Source organism: Elgaria multicarinata, chromosome 5, assembly GCF_023053635.1.
Source record: "Elgaria multicarinata webbii isolate HBS135686 ecotype San Diego chromosome 5, rElgMul1.1.pri, whole genome shotgun sequence".
Taxonomy (NCBI): Eukaryota; Metazoa; Chordata; class Lepidosauria; order Squamata; family Anguidae; genus Elgaria; species Elgaria multicarinata.
Window position 1 is genome coordinate 139,468,645 of NC_086175.1, and position 19,626 is coordinate 139,488,270.

Genomic DNA, 19,626 nt, shown 5'->3' on the forward strand with positions numbered 1-19,626 from the left:
AGGCTAAACCTGCCCAGTTCTTTCACTCTCTTCATAGGGCTTTGTTTCCAGATCCCAGATCATCCTGGTTGCCCTCCTCTGAACATTAGGGGTGGGTGGCTCCTGACAGTTCCAGATGGGCCTATGGGCTGAATAGGGTGCACCTGGAGAAGAGCCTTCAGTGTGGTAGTCCCTTTTCTATGGAACTCCCTGCCTCTGGAGGCCAACACTGTGTTGTTTCCAGCACCACCTAAAAATAGCTCTATTCCAGGAAGCCTTCCTTGGAATTTAAAAACACACTGTTTTTTTTAAACAGAATAAACTGAATATGATGCTTTATACTTTTTATATTTTTTAATTTTTACCTCTTATTGTTCACCCCTTTAGAATTGGTTTAGATGTGGAGTGGTATATCAGTGTTGGAAATAAATAAATAAATAATAACCAGCCTCCTGCCTGCCTTCCAGGTGAAGAGCCAGTTGGAAGAGAAAGCAAATGCGAAATACTCGTATTTCGAGGCAGTTTCGTTCCGTAAGCAGGTGGTCGCCGGCACGAACTACTTCATCAAGGTCAGTGGCCGGAGTGGGTGAGCCAAGCAAGGCCAGACCCTGCCCTCTGCCGCAGCCTGTCCCTCTTTCTAGCAGCCGTCCTTTGCACACGCTTGTCCTGTGCTGGAGGACTCCACATGCCAGGCAGCTTCCCTGCCTGTCCTGCTAGCAGCTTTTCATTGCTTGCTTTCGGTACGTACCGTCAGGTGGGCGAAGAGCAGCAAGGGCTGGGTTTATTGCATAACAGATCCCCTGGGCAGGCCGGGTGGGAACACAGAGTCATCATCAGCTGCCGTAAACGGAGTTGGGCGCTTGGTCCATCTCGCCCAGTACAGTCAACACGGACTGGCAGCAAGGGCTCTTCAGGCAGGATTCCTTCCTAGCCCCACCTGGAGATGCGCCCGGGAATCGAACATGCGCCCGTATGTGTTCAAAGCAGGGGTTCAACCGTTCAGTTCCAGTCCACATGAGGGAGGTGTGAGCAAAGGTTTCATCAAGGCGCTACCTCTCCTTAAACTGCTTTTTTCCACAAAGGGAAAGGGCCAAGGCCTAGCGGTAGGACAGGGCCCTCTTCACGCAGAAGGCCCCGGTTCAGTCCCGAGCAGCCTAGAAACACACCTGACCATCCATGAGCAGAGTAACTGCCGTTTCCCACTCTGCTGTGGCTCCCAGGACAACGGGAATGACTTCAAGGGAGGCGAGGCCCCATACCTGTTTGGGAGTGGGTCTCTGTTGAGGGAGGTCCCAGCTGACAGGTCCCTGCTTTTGACGCCCTCTGCCATGTTGCTCCCACCTCGCAGGTCCGACACGGTGACGGCGAGAGAGACTACACCCACCTGCGCGTGTTCCAGGCCCTGCCCTGCCATGGGAGCAGAATTGAGCTTTCTAACTACCTTCTGGGCAAGACCAAGGATGACCCCATCACCTCTTTCTAGCCACAGAGCGTCGTCTCCGCAGGGAGGCAAAGGGAGGCAATAAAGGGAATTTACCGGAGGCAATTATGCCTGCTTGCCGTCCATGAAAGCAGAAGCCGTAATAAACGTGTTACTCTCGAAGGTGCTGTTAGACTCTGTGTTTTTGTTGCTGCTGCAGCCCTGATGCAAATTATCGGAGCCTTTCGCCCCTGGAGAACAGCCGCTCCACCAAGCTTTCCGACGGAGAATCAAGGGTAGGACCGCACTTACCCGAAAGCACAGCAGGAGACCCCAGTGTCGATGGGGAGGGGGACCTGGGGCTCTGCTAGACCTACCGCCTAATCCGGGCGGGAGGAGCGGCGAGACCGTGCTACAAGTAGCGTGGGCTGTCACGCCTTGCTAGACATGGACGCCACGGGGGAAAGCAAAGCCCCGTCGCGTCTGCCATTTTTAAAAAAAACTTTTTAAAGGGGCCGGACGCAGAAACGCTCCTGCGCTTAGGTAAGGCCCTTTTAAAAACAAAAACAAACAAAAATCTCCCCGATCCCCCATCCCTGGCCATGAGTCCCCCCCCTCCCGCCGGCTTCGTTTCCCCCCCATCCGCACCAGCTTCATCGCCCGCCCGCCAGCCCCCTTCCCCCCTGCCTCTGATCTCCCACACACACACCTCCCCTGGGCTCTGATCTTCCCCCCATACCTCCCCCGGGCTCCGCCGCTTCTCCCGGCTACTCGCGAGTAAGCGCGGTAGCCGGGAAAAGCAGCGGAACAAGCTAGACGCCCTCAGTCTTGGGTTCAGCCCGAGGCCGCGGGTAATACCGGGCCAAAAGAGGCTCCGGTTAGCCTGGGCCGAAGGAGGTTTCAGCCTTGGCTGTCCCCGGGATCCCCTGTGCGCCATCTGGACGCACAGAGGTGAGCCTGGGGTCAGCCCGGGCTGAAACCTCTGTCTAGCAAAGCCCCTGTTCTCTCTCTCCCTCTCTCTCCTTCCCCCTGGGGGACGGGGTGGAATGCCAGCTCCAGGGTTTTGAGTCCTTTGTGAGTCTCTCTCTTTTCATTCCTGTTGTCGCCAGCTTCTCTTGCTCCTCCAAGGAGAGATCCGGTGCCAGTGAGCAAGCAGCCCATAAGAACACGACAACAGCCCTACTGGACGAGACCCAGGGTCGATCCAGCCCAGCGATCTGTTCACACAGTGGCCAACCAGCTGCCCACGGGAAACCCACAAGCAGGAGATAGAATCATAAAATCAAAGAATAGCAGAGTTGGAAGGGGCCTACAAGGCCATCGAGTCCAACCCCCTGCTCAAGGCAGGAATCCACCCTAAAGCATCCCTGACAGAGGGTTGTCCAGCTGCCTCTTGAATGCCTCGAGTGTGGGAGAGCCCATAACCTCCCTAGGGAACTGGTTCCATTGTCGTACTGCTCTAACAGTCAGGAAGTTTTTCCTGATGTCCAGCTGGAATCTGGCTTCCTTTAACTTGAGCCCGTTATTCCGTGTCCTGCACTCTGGGAGGATCGAGAAGAGATCCTGGCCCTCCTCTGGGTGACAACCTTTCTAGTATTTGAAGAGTGCTCTCATGTCTCCCCTTCATCTTCTCTTCTCCAGGCTAAACCTGCCCAGTTCTTTCAGTCTCTCTTCATAGGGCTTTGTTTCCAGACCCCTGATCATCCTGGTTGCCCTCCTCTGAACACGCTCCAGCTTGTCTGCGTCCTTCTTGAATTGTGGAGCCCAGAACTGGACGCAATACTCTAGATGAGGCCTAACCAGGGCCGAATAGAGGGAAACCGGTACTTCACATGATTTGGAAGCGATACTTCTATTAATGCAGCCCAAAATAGCATTTGCTTTTTTTGCAGCCATATCGCACTGTTTGGAACGTTCTGCTCTCCCCCAGCCCCTGTTGGAGTTCACTGTTGCCCTCCAGAACTCCATTTTGTTGCCCCAAGCCGCTAATTCCAAGAACCCACCTAAGACTCCTCCTGCCTCTCTGGCCAGACTCTTTAATGGCTACTCTGCAAGCAGAAATTCAGCAGTTGATCCTCCTCCCATCACTGCATTGCCGTAGTGAAGTGAAACCGCGTCAACAGAATTTCTGGCTTGCCGACTGACAAAGTCGCAGGTGCCCTGCCAGAGGAAACGGTAGTGAATTCAAAACTCTAAGAAATCAGGAGGATCTGAGTCAAGATTTGCAGATGACACAAAATGTGTCAAATTTGCAGATGACACAAAATTGGGTGGGATAGCTAATACCCTGGAAGACAGAAACAAACTTCAAAGGGATCTTGATAGGCTGGAGTGATGGGCTGGAAAAAACAGAATGAAATTTAATAGGGATAAATGCCAAGTTCTACATTTAGGAAATAGAAACCAAATGCACTTGGCTCAGCAATACTACAAACGAGAAGGCTCTTGGAATTGTTGTAGATCACAAGCTGAATATGCCAACAGTGCGATATGGCTGCAAGAAAGGCAAATGCTATTTGGGGCTGCATTCATAGAAGTATAACTTCCAAATCGTGTGAGGTACTGGTTCCTCTCTATTCGGCCTTGGTTAGGCCTCATCTAGAGTATTGTGTCCAGTTCTGGGCTCCACATTTCAAGAAAGACGCAGACAAGCTGGAGCGTGTTCAGAGGAGGGCAACCAGGATGATCAGGGGTCTGGAAACAAAGCCCTATGAAGAGAGACTGAAAGAACTGGGCAGGTTTAGCCTGGAGAAGAGAAGATGGAGGGGAGACATGATAGCACTCTTCAAATACTTGAAAGGTTGTCACCCAGAGGAGGGCCAGGATCTCTTCTCGATCCTCCCAGAGTGCAGGACACGGAATAAGGGGCTCAAGTTAAAGGAAGCCAGATTCCAGCTGGACGTCAGGAAAAACTTCCTGACTGTTAGAGCAGTAGGACAATGGAACCAGATACCTAGGGAGGTTGTGGACTCTCCCACACTAGAGGCCTTCAAGAGGCAGCTGGACAAGCATCTGTCAGGGATGCTTTAGGGTGGATTCCTGCAGTGAGCAGGGGGTTGGACTCAATGGCCTTGTAGGCCCCTTCCAACTCTTCTATTCTATGATTCTATGATTCTATAAGAAGCACTCAAGAGAAATGTGGCAATCTCGGCCAAATGAATTTTGCTTCTTATGGATTTGCAAAAGTAAGGATTTCTCGGGATGCAAAATGTGAGTGTGAGGGGGGGGTTCCACGGCCACCTCAGCTTGCTTACAGAACTCTGTAGCTCCTGTCCCTTCTTTCAAAGTGAATTCCATTAACCTCCCTAAGGAGGAGGGGGGGGGGAAGCCTTTTTACCATTTTGATCCAGAGATTCCAGAGTCAAGGCAACCAAATGGCAACAGTCAGAAAGAGCCGGCAGACCAATGGAGTCTTTTATTGCCATCGCAGAACTGAATAATTAAAATGCTAAAAGCCATCATCGCTCCTGGCCTTGCTGAGTTTGCGAGACAACGCCTTCAGCCCTGGGCTGTCTCCTGGGCCAGGCTGGATCTTCATCCTCCCTCCTCTTACAGGAGCTCAGCGGGATGCGTATCGGGGCCCGGCGAAGGCACCGGCAGGCCCACTTAGCAAGGCTGCTTCTTGCTGGCACTTCCCCTCAGTCGGCAACACAGTGGCTGCCTCCTATGAAAGGCAGCCGGCATGAAGGCACTCAGCCTGCTGGCACGGTGACAGATGGAGGTTGCGGCAGCTCAGTTCATTGGCTGCTGGGGAGGAGGAGGAAGCCGAAGACTCAACGGAGAAGGGAAAGGCTGGGTTGCCACACGTCTCTGTGCCAGGACTTGGTTCCAAATGCTGGCGCATAGGTGCGATTCAGCAGGGATGTACAAAAGATTCATTTCTTTTTGGAAACCATGACAGCATGTTCCGTTCACAACTGCGAACACAACCCATCGAACTCTTTTTCTGTTTTCATCTAAGGTCCTACTCCGAGGGAAGCTCGGAGGATGACAACAAGGGACAGGGCCTTTTCAGTGGTGGCCCCTCAATTATGGAACAATCTCCCCGACGAGGCTCGCCTGGCACCAACATTGTTATCTTTTCGGCGCCAGGTCAAGACTTTTCTCTCCTCCAAGGCATTTAACAGCATATGCTGCAGGGGACGGGTTCTTAACTGACCCCAGAATAGTTGTTTTTAAATGAATATTGTCTGTTTTTAGGAGCCTCGTGTGGCGCAGAGCGGTAAAGCAGCAGTTTCTGCAGCTGAAACTCTCCCCATGGTCTGAGTTCAATCCCAGCGGAAGCTGGTTTCAGGCAGCTGGCTCGGGTCGACTCAGCCTTCCATCATTCCGAGGTCGGTAAAATGAGTACCCAGTTAGCTGGGGGAAAGGTAATAACGGCTGGGGAAGGCAACGGCAAACCACCCCGCTATAAGGCCTGCCAAGAAAACGTCAGCGAAAGCTGGCGTCCCTCCAAGAGTCAGTAATGAGGGTATAAGGCCTGTCAAGAAAACGCCAGTGGTGTCCCTCCAAGAGTCAGTAATGACTCAGTGCTTGCATGAGAGGTTCCTTTCCTTTTCTGCCTGTTTTTATGCTTTTTATGGTTTCAAATTTTGTATATTCTTAATGTTCACTGTTTTTAATCTTTCTAAACTGTCCAGAGAGCTTCGGCTGTGGGGTGGTATAGAAATGTAATAAGTAATAATATAATAATAATAATTTTAAGAAATGTCCGCAAATTCCCAAATGTTGGCTGGGGGATGCTGAAAGTCATAGCCCAACACATCTGGAGGGTAACAGGTTGGGGAAGAACCTGACAGCTGGCGAAGACAGCAGGGCTGACTTGACGGCACCGCGTTTTCGCTCCTGCGGGGTTGCGCTGGATAATCTGCACACCAAAGAGGGAGCACAGGGTTTTCGGAGGTCATTTGGGTACTGGATCCCCCTCTGCTGCCCTCTTCCTAGGTTACCTTCTAACAGAATAGCCTCCCGGATCGGCCAAAGAAGAAGGTCAGACGGCGGAAGAGCCGGGGTGACGTCGCTCCCACTGAAAAAGTCGAGATGAGTCCCTGATTTCTTTTCTGTGCAGCTTCACGGGAAAGCTCCATGCGTGTTATGTGCAGCAGATACCATTTGAATGCAGGCTTCCCCTCCTCAATACAGACGTACCTTTCTTGTGTCGTAGAAACAGTTCCTTCACACAGCGCACAGTTAAATTATGGAACTCCCTGCCACAAGACGTAGTGATGGTCACCAATCTGGATGGCTTTAAAAGGGGGTTGGATAAATTCCTGGAGGAGAAGGCTATCCATGGCTACTAGCCCTGATGGTTGTGTGCTGCCTCCAATATCTGAGGCAGTAAGCCTGTGTGCCCCAGTTGCTGGGGAACATGGGTGGGAGGGTGCTGTTGCACCATGTCCTGCTTTGTTAGTCCCTGGCCGCCGGCTGGTTGGCCCCTGTGGGAACAGAGTGCTGGACTAGATGGACCCTTGGTCTGATCCAGCACGGCACTACTTATGTTCTTAAGTTATTTCATCTGAAAGTGAAGGCACCCACCCAGGCCATGCCTCCACATTACCTGTCCTCTGTATTAACTGTTGACATTTTCAAAACATAAAGAGGGTTTGGTGCAACTACATTTTTTAAAAAAGTTTCATTATCCTACATTTATACAGGTGCCACGTCCTGTTTCTTTTCTGCATTTCTCAAAATGGCAGCCATTTTCCCACCCTCGGAACGCCTCAGAAATCATATCATTCCAGGACATTGCGGGTGTGAGTGTGTGTGGAGATGGTGGCCATCACAAAAACCGGTGGCCACCAGAGCCAGCTCCAACCCCCCAACCCCACAGAATGGGCATTCTCAGAGGAAATGGCAGACGCTCCCACAGCACCACTGTTGCCAGTGACTTCACTAAGGAGGCGGAAGCAGCACACCCACAGATAAAGCACCCCCAGCACACACACACCCCGAATGTCCAGCCGCTGTTGCTGGCACTCCAAAGTCACCTCACCCCTTTAGCCCCACCTCCTGAACTCAAGGCAAAACTTCTACATCTTAGACTTTTGCTCAGACTTTCTAGTCTAGTGCGGCAACGAGGGACAGGGCCTTTTCGGTGGTGGGCCCCAGACTATGGAATGATCTCCCTGACGAGGCTCGCCTGGCACCAACGCTGCTATCTTTCCGGCGCCAGGTTAAGACTTTCCTCTTTGCCCAGGCATATGGCGGCACATCTTAATCACCCACATGTTTAGGTTTTTTAAATGGTTTTTAATGCTTTATGTATGTATGTTCTGTGTTTTAGAATTTTAAATTTTGTATACTTGTTTTTATCTCAATTTTAGAATTTCTGTAAACCGCCCAGAGAGCCCTGGCTATGGGAGCGGTATAGAAGTGCAATAAATAAATAAAATAAAATAATTTATGTTACTGACTTCAGTCAACACTTTAGGTTCATAGACCCTCCAGTGCAGATTTCACAATTTATTTATTTATTGCACCCGACTTTTCCTCACAGGAGACCAAGGTAACATACATTGCCCTTCTCTTCACCACTTTATCCTACCTGTGAGGTAGGCCAGGCTGAGAGTCAGTGACTGTTCAAAGTTATCCATTGAGCCTTATGCCCAATTTCATCCCAAGCCTTAAAGAGTACGCCCCGCTGGCTCTCAACGAACCAGCCCTTGACTTGAATAAAACCACGGGTCCATCTAGGCCAGTATTTCCAGCTCTGCCTGGCAGTGTCAAGTCCGGACGTCCCAATCGTGAGACTCCACTTTCATTAAAGCGCTTTCTGCTGTAAATTCAGTACTCAGCATTAAGCCTCTACAGTCCCCATCAAGGCCCGCAGATAACAGATTACAACGTAGCTCCTTGACCAGGATCAAAGGACTGAGAGTATCATCACACATGTTTTTTTCCCCTGGTTTGCCTCGGCATTTTTTACCTCCGTTTCATAAGCGCAGCAAGCGTTTCTCCTTTTCTCAATTGTCGGTATACCAGTGAACTCTCTTTTCACTTCCTTGCTCTCCCGCTGCTATTGCGCCCACCCCGCCCTTTTTTCTATCCCCCTTCAAACTCCAGCCATGAGTTTCAGGTTCTTTCAGGGTTGCCAGGGCAATAAAGTATTTCAGGCACAGAAGTTTATTTACAAGGAGACTACTTTATGAGAATAGTTTCAGCCCATCAGGTCTACTCTACATGAAGGTGGACTAGGCTGCGAAAGCTTCCTGCACGGAAGACCCTTCGGCGAAATCTAGGTGACCACCCACTGGGCACAAGTTCAGTTATACGTTATACGTGGGGCTGCCTTTGAAAACGGTCCGGAAACTTCATCTGGTACAAAACAGGGCAGCACGGTTACTAACACGGACTGGCCGACGAGACCACATCACGCCAGTCCTTTTCCAGCTTCATTGGCTGCCAGTCCGGGTCCGGGCCAGATTCAAAGTGCTGGTATTGACATTTAAAGCCCTAAACGGCTTGGGGCCAGGTTATTTGAAGGAACGCCTCCTCCCATATGTACCTGCTCGGACCCTAAGGTCATCCTCAGGAGTCCTTCTCCACGAGCCCCTGCCAAAGGAAGTGAGGCAGGTGGCTACCAGGTGGAGGGCCTTCTCTGCTGTGGCACCCCGGCTGTGGAATGAGCTCCCTAAGGAGGTTCGCTTGGCACCTAGGTTATATGCTTTTAGATGCCAGGTGAAGACCTTTTTATTCTCCCAGCATTTTAACAGTCTATAAATAAACTTTAACTTGGTGTTTTAAATGTGTAATTTTGCATTGCTGCTGTTTTTATCTGGTTGAGCTTTTATATGGTATTTTATATTATGGTTTTATACTGTTGTTTTATACTTTGAATGTTTTTAATTTTTGTGAACCGCCCAGAGAGCTCCGGCTATTGGGTGGTATAGAAATGTAATAAATAAATAAATAACATAAATAAATTATAGAATAACTGGACTGACATTGCTGCTGACTTCAGAGAGTGATCAATCATACATGTGGATTAATAACAAAACAGCCCTTCTCGTCCTAAGAGACTATAGCATTAGTCTCCATTGTTGTAATAAACAAGACATTACTTGGCATTTCCTTGGCACGGAGAAGACCCACTAATTGGGTTTCTCAAGGTGTTACGGCTCAGTCTGAGACTGAACCACTTTGCAATGTCAGCTTGTTCGGGTTTCCAGATAAGACACCTGGTGCTCCCATGAGGTCACTGTAACTGTGCTTTGATTCATCTTTACAGGCTGAAATAACAGTTTGCTAGCTTCAAGGCAGAAAAGCCATTCACCCAGAAGCCTTTGCAGGCAGCCACGGTTTTGCAAGCTGCCAGGCCATACACCCTCCAGTTTATTGGTTCTTGTCGTTGATGGACATTGTGATGGAGGTGGCAAACTGCCCCCTCGCTTATTGGAGGTCCTATGGCATTCCGAGGGAGCTTCGGCTATTGGGCGGTATAAAAATGCAATAAATAAATATAAATAAATAAATAACCAATACGCTTACAGCGCCCTCATTTTTAAAGATAAAGGGATGAAACTTGGGACTGTGAGAGCTCTTAAGTAGGGCTTTAGTCACGCCAAGTTTGAATCAGATCAGTTCATCCTTCGGGTTTTTAGGAGTTTTTAATTTCCTTCCCACCCATCCCCATCATTCCTTCCCATTAACACACACACAGACACACACCCCTCTCTCCCCAATTCTGCACAGGGGTGGTTTAAGGCAGAATCAGAGGTCCCGTTGATATCAACTGCATTTACATCCATGTCATACTAAAATCCGATGCATGCTTACCCTTGAGTAAACCCCATTGAACAGAGAGACACTTAGGGCGTTACTAGACGAGGCTGTAGCGCGCGTTACCTTCCGCAGTCACGTCGAGGCTTCCAGATGACGTTCACGAGGATCCGCCGTTATCCTGCGGTGAAGCCTCTTTATCTCGACTTTAAAAAAGTGAGTTCTAGTGCGCCTTTTCCTGCCATCCCGCGCTAATTCGGAGTACGTGTGGGAGGATGTGAGGTCACTGCGGTGCGCACTGGTCAGGAAAAGGCGTGCTAAGGGGAGTGGCCAGCGGCTTCGGTCAAGCCGCCTCCGCCATTTGCGCCCAGTCCGCCAGCTGGGGCAGCGCGGCGGAGCGGCTTTTTTTATTATTATTTCCACAGTGACAGTTTGCGCAGGAACGGAGGAACGGAAAAGTGGCTGGTGACTCCTCGCGGTGGGCAGCTACCGTGGCCGCATAATGGCGGTGCTGTACGCTGCCTGTTAGTGTGGGTACCAGGCTGGTAGAGGGCAGAGCTGTTTGTGGGCTGCTGCCATGGCTACAGCCAGATGTGGGTTGGCTCCTTGGGATGGGGCAGAGGGCACAGAGGCGGTCATCGGCGGAGAGACCTCAGAGGCATGATGGGAGATGTAGGCACAGAGTGCCCATGCAGACGATTGACCTCGGGTCATATTACACCCGCCACGACCCCCATCAGGAAGTGAGCACATCAATGTTGACCCTCAACAGCACCAGCAGCACTTCAGCTGGCACTGCCACTGCCGCCGCCGCTGCTGGCTCCGGCGCCGCCAGGGCCGGCGGCGACATCGCTGACGGCTATGCAAGTTTGCGGTTTTTCGGACTTGCGCAAACCGTGCAGCGAGCGAAAAAAAAAGGCGCGGCAATCAGGCCGGTGTGGCTGCGCAACCGTGCTCGCGGCAGCAGCAGCACAACCGGCGCAAACTTCCGCCACAAATCGAAGGACGGTGTGGATGATGAGGCGTCATGGCTGAACGGGAAAAGCCACTTTCACCGCTCCTCAACGATGGAACACCCGGTAGGTCTAGCCAAGCCCTTACTTCTGAGTAAACAGAAGTAAGACCTCAGAAGTAAGCATGGGGTTGCAGAGCACTTTCTAGTTTGCTGTTTTAGACTTTAAAAAAAAGCTTCTGAGTGACCACACTATTAAAAGTCAGTTCTATAGGTGCTGACTCAGAAGGAAGTCTCTCTCTGAGGCGGGGTGTCTGCAGGACAGACACAACATCATCTGAGTGCCACGCTCCAAAACCGCAAACCAGGCATGATGAGAATGTGATAAAAGTCTGGTGTGATGGAGCCCTCCATCAGCCTCAGGTTCAACTCACAGAATAAATCCAAACGGGTTTAAATTTCCAGCCAAATGTTTTCCAGGTTAAAAAGGCATTGCTTCCATCCACCTCTCCGGCCTGCTGTTCCGGTTTAAATACAGGGGCGTGGCGCTGAAGATCGTTATCAGATATGTTATCCTGGCAGTGAAACGTGGCTCATGAACGCAGCCCGCGCCGTGCCAGGAGCCCCTGTTCCACCCTCTTTAGTGGATGATGCATCTCAGGGCACGTCTCAGAAGCCCCCTCCCTTGCAGGGTCCTCCCCCTACTGCCCCGTCCCCAGAGACCTCCGTCAATGTCAGGTCTCCCAGAGGTGGAAGAGAGGCCATATCAGCACGCTGAGGCTCACCCCATCCCGGCTCGTAACCAGGTGGAAGGCCAGGTAGGCCTGAATTCTCAGGCGTCCGGCTTGCCACGGCTCCACAGCACCCCCTTCTGATTCAGAACCGGTGTCACAGGCTATCACTCCCTCGGACTGGGACAAGGTCTGACAGCTACATTTAAAACCCAACGTTTTTCCTCCGAGGAGCCCAAGGCGGTGTGCATGGTCCTCTTTCCATTTTATCCTCACAACAACAACCCTGTGAGGTAGGTCAGGCTGAGAACTGGTGACTGGCCCAAAGTCACCTAGTGAGCTTCCATGACCGAGTGGGGACTAGAACCCGGATCTGCTGAGTCTCCCTAACCACACTCTAACCCAGTGGTTCCCAAAGTGGGCGATACTGCCCCCTTGGGGGCGGTGGGATTGCATAGGGGGTCGTTAAGAAGCAAGGGAGCAGCAGGGGGGCGCTCGAGGTGGTCTTTTCCGAGAAGCATCTCTCCAGAAGGTCTTAAAACCCAGAGACATTTTTATGGGAGAAGGTAGTTTGGTCCCAAGCCATATAGGGGAAGAATCCACACATGTATTAATACCGTTTAAGAAGAGTCCTTTTAACGGTGAATTCAAATGTTTTAAAAACACCAAAACACTAATGAAGAGACATCCTCTGCTTGGTGTGCCCCACCACGCTGGGTGCAAAACAAAGGCGTTCGCTCTCTTTTCCCTCCCTCCCTCAGCAAGCCTGCGGTGGGTGCTTTGGATTTTGAATAAATATTCAATTAATTGTTACTGTTTTGAATTTTATTGTTATTATCTTCCTTAGTGGGTTGTTGAAAACGGCTATTCTGAATAATGATTTTTATAGTGTAGGGTAGGGGGCGCTGGGCATGAGTTTGTGGAACTAGGAGGGCGGTGACCTGAAAAAGTTTGGGAACCACTGCTCTAACCACTACCCCACACTGGTTCTCAATAAAGCAGCCTGTGACTGACTTAAGACCAAAGGTCCATCTAGCCCAGTATGGTGTGCTCTGCTTGGCAATAATACTGGGCTAGATGGAGTCAGATTCACTTGATCCTTCTACCTGGAGAGGATGCCAGAGATTGAAGCAGGCCCTCCTGCATGCCAAGTTGAGGGTCTGCCACTGACCTACGGCCTGTCCCTGGTAACTTGAAGAGCCATTACATGCAGAAGGGGGAAATGGTTCCGCTTTGGACCTGGGATTTTCACCGTGCAGCCTTTGATGGGAGATCCCTATGAACCAGCCTCCTGCGGAGTCAATCTGTGTTGCCCAGGACTGTCTGTGTCATCCTACTGGCAGAGGTTCATCACAAGACTTCCCCTGCCTGCTGTCTGGAGCCCTTCTAACCGGAGTGACACCAAACAACGAACCTGGAACCCTTTGCAGGAAAAGTAGGTCCTCTACCACCAATAGCAAGGGGGGGAAACCCACCACCGTCACATTGTTAAGGGCTAGGCGAGATAAGACTGTGAGAGCAGCAGGCTTATACATCAAGAGCCAGTGTGGTGTAGCGGCTAAAGTGTTGGACTGGGAGTCGGGAGATCCGGGTTCTAGTCCCCACTCGGCCATGGAAACCCACTGGGTGAGTTTGAGCCAGTCACGGACTCTCAGCCCAACCCACCTCACAGGGTTGTTGTTGTGAGGATAAAATGGAGAGGAAGAGGAAGATTATTTATGCCGCCTTGGGTTCCTTGGAGGAAAAAAGGCAGGATATAAATGCAATAAGAAATAAATAAAATAAAATAAAACAACAGGCCACTTTAAAAAGAACATGAACACTCTTTCCTAAGGTGGTTCACAGCAGGCCTTTTACCGTTTTTAATTTCCCCCGTTCTCCTTGTGCGTCTGATTTATCGGTTCGCTTTCAGCCTTCCTCAACCTGGGGCACTCCAGATGTGTTGGACTACAACTCCCAGAATGCCCCAGCCATCTGGGAGATGCAGTCCAACACATCTGGAGCGCCCCAGGTTGAGGAAGGCTGGCTTAAATGCTCTGTTTTCCGTTTGCTTTTTAACAGTTCAGTAGTTAGCCATGTTGGGGGGTGGGCGGGCTTTTGAGAACCAAATGACACCACATAAATGATTTTATAAATAAATACTGCAGATATTTCCATTTTCCATTTTACTGACTCCCCCACCCCACACACACACACTTTCTCACGCCAAAGAAATGCAAAGAATAAACAAAGAAGTTCAACTTACCTTCCCGTTGGGGCTGGCCTTCTTGAACACTCTGCAAAACAAGGAGGGAAGGGGAAACGGGGGTGAATAACATACGAGGCGCGTCTTACTCGGATTCAACAGTTGTTGACAGGTACACAAATCTAGAGGCCCCTTCCAACTCTACTATTCTATGATTCTATGTAGTTGTGAACTGCTGGCAGTACAGATGTTGTGGTGCTGCACAGCGGCAGGAGTGATTAAACCAGGCAACTCCTGGCTTCTGTACCACCACATTGTCACAGCAGACAATCATTTCTAAAGACCGTTTTATTTACTTAAAGCAACCTTTCTAGACTGCTTTTCGGTCAAAACAAACTTGCCCCAAGGCAGCAAAACAGAAGTTACAATCGATCCGTTGATAACATACATGGCCACGGAAAAACAAAGCAAACTAGTAAAGCCACAGTAAAAGGCAAACCAAGGATAAAGCCATAGAGAGCAATACTGCCTTGAGGCCCAGTATTGGGCAAAAGGCGGGATACAAATAAATATAATAAATAAATAAATAAATAAAACCAGCGAAACGAAACAAAACCACAAAAAGATGCAAGACCAGCAGTCAAATATTCACTACTCAAAGCTCGGGAGAATAAAATTGTCCTCCCCTTGTGCCTTCACACAAATAAAGTAGGTGCTAGGTAAACCTCCCTGGAGAAAGCAATCCATAATGAGTTGTCACCACTGAGAAGTCCATCTCCCCAGTCACCACTTGCCTGACTTCGAAACCCAGCCTCTGATGAGGACCTTTACAAACAAGGACGTTTACGTGGGATTTCTTAAGCACAGCCTGAAAGACGTGCATTTTTCTTTGCCTCTATGACAGCCTTCCTCAACCTGGGGCTCTCCAGATGTCCTGGACTGCATCTCCCAGAATGCCCCAGCCAGCTGGCTGGGGCATTCTGGGAGTTGTAGTCCAACACATCTGGAGCACCCCAGGTTGAGGAAGGCTACTCTATGATAGGGTGACCATATGAAAAGGAGGACAGGGCTCCTGTATCTTTAACAAGTGTCATTTGTATATATGGAGAACCTGGTGAAATTCCCTCTTCATCACAACAGTTAAAGGTGCAGGAGCTATACTAGAGTGACCAGATTTAAAAGAGGGCAGGGCACCTGCAGCTTTCACTGGTGTGATGAAGAGGAAATTTCACCAGGTTCCCCATATATACAAATGACACCTGCTGAAATTTCCTTTTCAATACAACTGTTAAAGATACAGGAGCCCTGTCCTCCTTTTCATATGGTCACCCTACTCTATGACCTCAAGGGCAGGCACTGGTGACTGGCATTGCTGCCCTAGAGAATACACAGAAGCTTTTTGTCCAGTAGAAAATGGAGGAAGTAACCTTTCTAACAACCCCGCCCCCCCCACAATTCTCTCAAAAGTCCAGTTCAAGTTGGATAGAGGCACTCTAGCTTCGGGATAGGGGAGTGGACATCCGTCAAATAAAAAAAATGCTAATAAAAAGAGAACAGAATGCTGAACTAGGAGGGCGTTGCTTTTGAATTGTCTTTCCTGTGGAAAGGACTACGCAAGCGCGCATGTCCTCAAAAGGATAACCAATGGCAGTTAAGTAGAAAGATACTAATGAATTTTTTAAACCCCTTTTTTAAAAAAACAATCCCCAAACTGGGTGGGGTACAGGATAGGCTGGGAACAGTGCTGTTTGCCAGCCTGTCGATGTCACAGACATTATCCAATATGCACTATCCATGCTGCAGTCGCTTGCCCGTAGCGCATGATTAAGTGCAGCGATGTTTATTTATTTATTTATTTATTTATTACAATTCTATACCGCCCAATAGCCGGAGCTCTCTGGGCGGTTCACAAAAATTAAAAACATTCAAAGTATAAAACAACAGTATAAAACCATACTATAAAATACAATATAAAAGCTCAACCGGATAAAAACAGCAGCAATGCAAAATTACAAATTTAAAACACCAAGTTAAAATTTATTTATAGACTGTTAAAATGCTGGGAGAATAAAAAGGTCTTCACCTGGCATCTAAAAGCATATAATGTAGGTGCCAAGCGAACCTCCTTAGGGAGCTCATTCCACAGCCGGGGTGCCAAAGCAGAGAAGGCCCTCCACCTGGTAGCCACCTGCCTCACTTCCTTTGGCAGGGGCTTGCAGAGAAGGACCCATGAGGATGACCTTAGGGTCCAGGCAGGTACATACGGGAGGAGGCGTTCCTTCAGATATCCTGGCCCCAAGCCATTGAGGGCTTTAAATGTCAATATCAGCACTTTGAATCGGGCCAGGATCTGGACGGGCAGCCAATGAAGCTGGAAAAGTACTGGCGTAATGTGGTCTCGTCAGCCAGTCCCTGTTAGTAACCGTGCTGCCCTGTTTTGTACCAGTTGAAGTTTCTGGACTGTTTTCAAAGGCAGCCCCACGTATAACGCATTGCAGTAATCCAAACGAGAGGTTATCAGAGCATGTAGCTAGGCTATCTCTGTCCAGATAAGGGCGCAGTTGATATATCAGCCTAAGCTGATAAAAGGTGCTGTTTGCCACTGAGGCCATAGCTAGACCTAAGGTTTATCCCTGGATCGTCCAGGGGTCAAACCTGTTGATCTAGGTGACACACACGGGATCCAGTGCTCAGGCAGGGGCGAACCCTGGATGATCCCAGGATAAACCTTAGGTCTAGCTGTGGCCTGAGTTCACCTGTGCCTCAAGTGACAGTTCTGGATCCAAGAGCACCCCCAAACTATGGACCCGATCCGTTAGGGAGAATGCAACCCCGTCCAGGACAGGGCAAACATCACCTCGCCGGACAGATGAACCACCTGCTAATAGTACCTCCGTTTTGTCTGGATTGAGTCTCAGTTTGTTAGCTCTCATCCAGTCCATTACTGTGCCCAGGCACTAGTTCAGAACAGCCACTGCCTCACCTGGCTTTGATGGAAAGGAAAGGTAGAGCTGTTCTTAAGAGTTCAGGGGAGTGGGTTCAGGTGGTGCTTCCTGAAGCTCCAGAGGGGGGAATGGTTCACCAGGAAGGGTCGTGCAACAGGAAAACTACACTGGGCATTCAACGCAACTCGGGGATGACAAAAGCCGAACTCTGTCAAATTTAGCATCGCTACGATCCCTTGCTTGGGGAACTGCTGTCTTTCGAGTGGGCCCCGGCTGCTCATCTTGCCACCCAGCACTGCCTTACCGCTTCGTAAAGTCTTCCGTAATCGTGTTCCTGGAGAATCCATTTGTCCCTTTGGAGCAGCCGGGGGATTTGTTGGCCAAAACTCCCTGCACCGCCTTCATCTGGGCTCAGCACGGCGACCGAGCAGCCAGCTCGGCACGGCGATGCGAGGGAGCGTCTCGAGAGTGCCCGGCTAGGTCCACAGAACCCCGAGGACGACTGATCCAGGCATCGCGCCTTCCTTGCTACAGCTGTTGGGAAGCACTGTTGTTTGACAAAAGCAAACAACCGCTTCCCAATGCACGGGCGTTCCAATGGTTTCCGGAGGCTCAAAGGGAGCGCAAAGGAAATCCAGCTATTATACGTCGCCCAGCTGCTTCCAGTAATATCAAAACAAATGACCCAACTGCAGCCCAAGCTGTGGCAGGTTGTTTCCAAGTCAAATGGCAAATCCGCACCCTTGCAGCTCCCCGTCAAGAACAGCTTTTCTCTCGGCTCTTTGCCTCTCCCGGTTCGGCTCTCAGATGTCTCCCTCCGGTCCTGTCTTCATGCCTCCGGACTGCTCCTCCCAAGTCCTCGCCTAAATTCCCCGAGCTCAACACCCCCACCAGCATCGACTCTTGGCCTGCTGCCCTCGTAGCACTTTCTCTGCTAGGCCTGAACTTCTGCTCTTCCTTTCCTTGGCTCTTCTGATCCTCTGAGGCCAGAACATAAGGAGATCCATGCTGGATCAGACCGAGGGTCCGTCTAGCCCAGCACTCTGTTCACACACTGGGCAAGCAGCTGTCGACCAGGGATGAACAAACAGGACACGGTGCAACAGCACCCTCCCACCCACGTTCCCCAGCAACTGGTGCACACAGGCTTATTGCCTCGAATACTACAGACAGCGCACAACCATCAGGGCTAGTAGCCATGGATAGCCTTCGCCTCCAGGAATTTATCCAACCCCCCTTTTAAAGCCATCCAAATGGGTGGCCATCACTACATCTTGTGGTAGTGAGTTCCATAATTTAACTCTGTGCTCTGTGAAGAAGGCCTTCCTTTTATCTCATGGAATCATAGAATCATAGAACAGAGTTGGAAGGGGCCTACAAGGCCAAGGCCAACCCCCTGCTCAATGCAGGGATCCACCCTAAAGCATCCCTGACAGATGGTTGTCCAGCTGCCTCTTGAATGCCTCTAGTGTGGGAGAGCCCACCACCTCCCTAGGTAACTGATTGCATTGTTGTACTGCTCTAACAGTTAGGAAGTTTTTCCTGATGTCCAGCTGGAATCTGGCTTCCTTTAACTTGAGCCCTTTATTCCGTGTCCTGCACTCTGGGAGGATCGAGAAGAGATCCTGGCCCTCCTCTGTGTGACAACCTTTTAAGGATTTGAAGAGTGCTCTCATGTCTCCCCTCAATCTTCTCTTCTCCTGAATCTCCCACCAATCAGCTTCATGGGATGACCCCGGGTTCTAGTATTTTGAGAGAGGGAGAGAAATGCCTCCCTGTCCACATTCTCCACACCAGGCATGATTTTGTACACCTCTATCAGGCCTCCCCTTAGCCTCCTTTTTTCCAAGCTAAACAGTCCAAGGCCAGAGCAGCACAGCCAATGAGAATGCAGGAAATTGGGGCAACTCAGCCAATCACTGGCCAGAGCAGGACCACCATGACCATCAGCAGATCCTTTGCTACTTTAGAACCAGGAGCCTTCCAAACTCTCCTGATCCAAATTTCTTACCTGCTCTTGTTCCCAAAGTGGGAAATGAATGACTCCCTGAAAGCTTCAGGCTAGAAAGATCCAAATATATTCTAAACAAATAAATACATCTTCAGTTAGAAGCAGGTGCTGTGAAAAGACCTCCTCTCTGCCCAAGACCCTGGTGCACCACTGCCAGTCTTGGCTAGATAAACCAACAGTCTGAGCTGGAATGAGGCAACTTCCTAGAATCATAGAATCATAGAATAGCAGAGTTGGAAGGGGCCTACAAGGCCATTGAGTCCAACCCCCAGCTCAATGCAGGAATCCACCCTAAAGCATCCCTGACAGAGGGTTGTCCAGCTGCCTCTTGAATGCCTCTAGTGTGGGAGAGCCCACCACCTCCCTAGGTAACTGATTGCATTGTCGTACTGCTCTAACAGTCAGGAAGTTTTTCCTGATGTCCAGCTGGAATCTGGCTTCCTTTACCTTGAGACTGTTATTCCGTGTCCTGCACTCTGGGAGGATCCTACACCTCTCTAGCCTTGTATTAGTTTTGTTTATTTCTTTACAGCATGTTTACTCAGCTCTTCAACTGAAAAAAGCCCCCACAGCTGCTAACAAAGTTTAATATTAGGAAGGTCCCTGCACTCAGGCTTACAATCTAGAAGACATGACACACAAGGAAAAGGGATAGGGAGGGATGAGGAAAAAGCAAAACTCCACC

At 50.0% G+C, this 19,626-nt stretch overlaps 2 protein-coding genes across 4 annotated transcripts in view; one reads left to right on the top strand and one right to left on the bottom strand.

Moving 5' to 3' along the window:
• Positions 1 to 19,626, bottom strand: part of LOC134399346 (beta-arrestin-1) — a 177,799-nt gene that overhangs the window by 66,912 nt on the left and 91,261 nt on the right. For all 3 annotated transcript variants that reach the window (XM_063127367.1, XM_063127365.1, XM_063127366.1), the window contains exon 2: positions 14,046 to 14,076. In XM_063127367.1, the coding sequence (XP_062983437.1) occupies positions 14,046 to 14,076 (31 nt within the window). The remainder of the gene's footprint in view (positions 1 to 14,045; positions 14,077 to 19,626) is intronic.
• The window catches only part of LOC134399354 (leukocyte cysteine proteinase inhibitor 1-like), a 148,663-nt gene that overhangs the window by 2,203 nt on the left and 126,834 nt on the right, over positions 1 to 19,626 (top strand). The window contains exons 2-3 of the mRNA XM_063127377.1: positions 447 to 548; positions 1,328 to 1,570. Of these exons, the coding sequence (XP_062983447.1) occupies positions 447 to 548; positions 1,328 to 1,462 (237 nt within the window). The 3' untranslated portion in view covers positions 1,463 to 1,570. The remainder of the gene's footprint in view (positions 1 to 446; positions 549 to 1,327; positions 1,571 to 19,626) is intronic.